The 4,205-nt window shown below is 50.9% G+C and overlaps 1 protein-coding gene across 4 annotated transcripts in view; it reads right to left on the bottom strand.

Annotated features, from left to right (window-relative positions):
• LRSAM1 (leucine rich repeat and sterile alpha motif containing 1) overlaps positions 1-769 on the bottom strand; it is a 26,065-nt gene extending 25,296 nt beyond the window's left edge. For all 4 annotated transcript variants that reach the window (XM_018074388.2, XM_018074389.2, XM_018074391.2 and 1 more), the window contains exon 1: positions 595-769. In XM_018074388.2, coding sequence (XP_017929877.1) covers positions 595-666 — 72 coding nt within the window. In that variant the 5' untranslated portion in view covers positions 667-769. The remainder of the gene's footprint in view (positions 1-594) is intronic.
• Positions 770-4,205: the final 3,436 nt, after the last annotated feature.

Below are 4,205 nucleotides of genomic sequence, written 5' to 3'. Positions count from 1 at the left end.
CCCCCAGCTCCCTCAGCTGCTTCTGGTGCTCCAGGAGACCCCACTGGTCCACAGCTCCCAGGGCAGAGAAGGAGAAATAACCCAAAAGCAGATTTCCATCAGAAACCAACTGCACAACAGAACCTGCTGAGGATCCACCCAGAGGATCCTGGGGAAATCCTAGTCCAGGAAAACAAACAGCAAATCTAACAAGTTGATCCTCTGAGTGACAGGAAGATATGAAATAGTAATGAGAAGCAAAAGAGGGGCACAAGGAAAGGCTGGATTATGGGAAAGGGGATGTCACAGGTTCCCTGGAAGGAAAAGCAAACTGGGAGATCTGTGAGGGCAAAGGGGCACGGAGGAGTGCTGGGGGTCCCATCTGTGGGCTGGCAGGAGGTGGTGGTGGGGGAGGATGTCCCATGGAAATGGGAGGGCAAAGGGAGACAGGAAGGCAGGAATTCCCTGACGTACATTAGGAAGAGGACCTTGGCGAGAAGGAAAACTGTCTGGGTGAGATCAGGAACACGGTTCCTGGTAACACAGGGGACATGCCAAGCCCCCTGGCACCCAGGCCCAGACACAGGGCACAGAAGTGAGCCTGGCACTGCTCACCAGGCACAGTTGGTACTCAAGGCGCTTCCGGGCGTCCTCGCTGGGTTTCTTCTTGCGGGAGAAGAGCGGCATCCTGGGCTCTGGCTGTGGCTCTGCCCCCAGGCAGGGATCAGGGCAGGGACAGGCTGAGCAATCCTGCAGTCTGTGTGTGCTGGGGAGCCCGGGCTGCACAGCTGGGCTCTAGCAAGGGGGGAAACAAGAGAAAAGAAAAGAATCAGTGTCTCGGGAATTGTCCCTGTTTTAGCCCTTCTCTGGCTGGGTCCAACAGGAACCTCCACGGGGAAGTGTTCACATGAGCCACCAAAGCACTGCTGTTGATGGTCTGGGTCATCCCTGTGCAATATCCACTGAGTCAAGCTGGAACAGGTACAGAGAAAGGCTACTGAGGGATCAGGGAAATGCAGGGGCCACTCCAGATGTAACTGTAGCAAAAAAAAAACCCTATTTGAACTCAAAGTCAATTCTGGCACAATAACAAGGAACTATAAAATTTTCTAGAATAAAATTAGGCTAAAAATGTGAAAAACCTGACAGCAACAGAGCTGCCTTCCCCTTCCAGGGCAGGTGAGAATAAACTAGATCCTGATGCAGTTCAAAATACAGGGACTTGCTGTGTGCTGTGTCCAGCAGAGCCTCCCCTGACACGTCACAGCCCATCCCAGCCACTTCCCAGGACATCAGGGGAGCAGAACTGGAATGCCCAAGCTGGACTTCGCTTCTCAGCTTTAGGAACTACCTCAAGCTAACAAAAGCTTGGCTTGTTTGCTTTCTAGGCAGCAGCAGGAACACCTTCCCCATTTTAGTCACACAGAGAGATGAAAAGGTTCTGCCTTTAACACCCAATAGCTTAAAGTCAGATTTTCAATAGGTTTATAAAGCCAAATCTATTTCCAATAGTCTGACAACTGCCTGCAGAGCTGAAAGAATCCAACTTCAGCAAAATTCTGACTACAAACAGAGCTGACCACAGCTGCCCCCCTGGGCACTGCAGAGCTTCTCCCAGGATGGATGTGTCCAGGGCAGATTGCTCCATCCTCAAGCCAGAATCCAGGACTGGGAGCAAAGGCTCCAGCTGGTTCAAGGGTAATGGGAGGAGAAGTTGAAGCTGAGAGAGGAGAGTGGGCCCAGGAAGGGCCCTGGTGGAACTGGGAGTGCAGGTGGGTGAAGGGGAACAGAGCCCAGGCAGCTCTGGGACAGGACTGACCCAGCACAGAGAAAAAGGGAATTGTTGGCAGATTTTGAGGGAAGGGCTGGACAAGGGAGACCAGCTGGGAATGAGATGGCACCAGCTGGGATGCTGGGAAAAGAGGTGAGGAATAAAATCAAAGATAAAAAGGAGTTTATCTGAGGCTGCACCAGAGCAGGGGGTGAAAAAAGGGCAATGCAGAAAGAGCCTGAGCTGGGGCTGCAGGAGAACAGGGGACCTGACACAGCTGGGATGGATCTGGTGTGGAGATAAGGCTGGGATGAGAGAAGAGCAGAAGGGCAACAGTGAAGTTGGAGACCTGCAGGGTGTGGGTGAGAAGCCTTGGATTGCTGGAGGAGCCCAAGGAGCCCTGCCCAGCTCTGCCTGGCAAAGGGGGGAGTCCAGGCAGGGCTCCAGCTGCCCAAAGCCCTCACTGAGACACACACTGGGAACTCTGCACTCAAGTTTCACTTTGCAATGGCTTTTTTAAACACTGTTAATAATCATATAAATCATCTAATCATATAAAAGAGTCACTCCTTCCTCAGTTCAGCACTAACTGGCACAGTGACCTCATGTTGCACATAAAGAGCTGGTTCTTTGCCAGCTCTGTGCCTGCAAACTGGTCCCAAACTCCACTGAAAAGCAGGTACCCACAGGATCCAGACAGGAATGTTCCTGCAGGGAGAGCTCTGCCAAAAAACTGCTCAGAGCTTTATGGAGATAAATCCTTTGTGTAAAGGCAAAAACATCCCTTCAGTCCATTCATCCAGGTTTCACTCCAGAAACGAGGAGGCAAAGCCCTCCTGAGTCACTGTCCTGCTGTCACAGCTCTCACTGGAACAAGCCACGAGCCACAGCACAAAGTGGCTACAAACAAATTCATTCTGTGTGTTGGAATCACACTCCAGCAGTTCCATGGCTCTTCCCCTGCCATCTCAGTCCCTGCCTTTTGAACCACTTCAGGCTGTTGAAATGCCCCTCAGACTCAGCTCCTCTCAGGAGGGGAGGGAAGAGCCAAAATTCAGAGGGCTGAGCAGGAGGGGAAGTTGATTGTCAGGAGCTACAGGTGGGAAATGCAGGACAGCAATGAAGGGCCACAGGTCAGACATCACAGACAGAAACAAGAGGAGGTTTAAAGATGAAAAGCAGAAGGACAAAGTGCCTCCAGCAAGAAATCCTTGACTTTACTAAACGTGTCCAAGTCTTTACTGAGGATTTCTGCATCCCCTTGTGCAACCTCACCTTTCTGTGTTCCAGACAGACATTATTAGTCATGGGGATAGTGGGAAATCATCAGTTTTCACCCAAGAAAACAGATAAAGACATGAAGACACTGAACAGGAAAAGAATCCTATCAGGGGTCAAAAGATGAAGGATCAGAGACTGTTAAATGGACTGAGCAGCTTTTAAATGTCAAAACTTGCCATAAAATATTTAAAGACGAAAAGTAGAAGGACAAGGTGCCTGCAGCAAGATATCCTGACCTTGCTGAACATGTTCAAATCTTTGCTGAGGATTTCTGCATCCCTTTGTCCTCTGTTCCAGACAGACATTGTCAGTCATGGGGATAGGGGGAAATCACGAGTCTTCACCTTCATCAAGACATGAAGGCTGAAGGGCAGACACTGAACAGGAAAAGAATCCTATCAGGGGTCAAAAGATGAAGGATCAGAGATTTGTTAAATGGATTGAGCAGCTTTTAAATGTCAAAACCTGCCTTAAAAAACACAAGTCAAACCTGCAGAGAGCAAAGCTGTGCCAGCAGTGACAGTGCCTGTGTGTGCTCAGCTGACCAGCACCAATCCTGAGCGAGAGCAGCACCCACTCAACAGCAGTTTTTATTTATTAAGCTCCTGAAAGAATTGTCTGGAAGTGCCTGGGACAGGCAGGGAGCACCCAGGGATACCAAATCCTGCATCCCCACAGGAGCCAGGGCTGGTCTGTGCAGCCACACACACTCACAGGGTCAGGAAGGGCCCAGGAATGTCCAGTGGGTGTTCCCCAATCCCTGCAGCTGTTTGGGTGGTGGCAGCAAGAGAAAACCAAACCCCTAATTTTACAAACAAATGTCATCAAAACAAAGCAGCAAAATGGCTCTGTAGGAACAAACCCCCATTTTTAAAACATTCTGGACACCATAAATGCAGCACAGCACTGCAGCAGACAAGGTGGGGGCGTGGAAGGAAGAGATGCTTTATTTCAGCTGGGAAATACATTCAGGAGCAGAGCAGTGAGGCAGGGCCTGGATCTGGGAGGTACTGCCTGGCCATGGGGACAGAGCTGTCACCACACACCTCCAGGCTGGCCTGGCTCCCTGACAGGGAGGTCATCAAGCATCCAGCAGTGACAGGAGCCAGCCCTGCAGGGCCTGGAACAGGCACGGGGGGGAACCGCAGCTTTTAACTCCCCGTCCTGCAACACA

This window comes from Manacus vitellinus, unplaced genomic scaffold (genome assembly GCF_001715985.3).
Source record: "Manacus vitellinus isolate BGI_N305 unplaced genomic scaffold, ASM171598v3 scaffold_27_pilon, whole genome shotgun sequence".
Taxonomy (NCBI): domain Eukaryota; kingdom Metazoa; phylum Chordata; class Aves; order Passeriformes; family Pipridae; genus Manacus; species Manacus vitellinus.
This window is presented reverse-complemented; position numbering and strand designations above follow the sequence as displayed.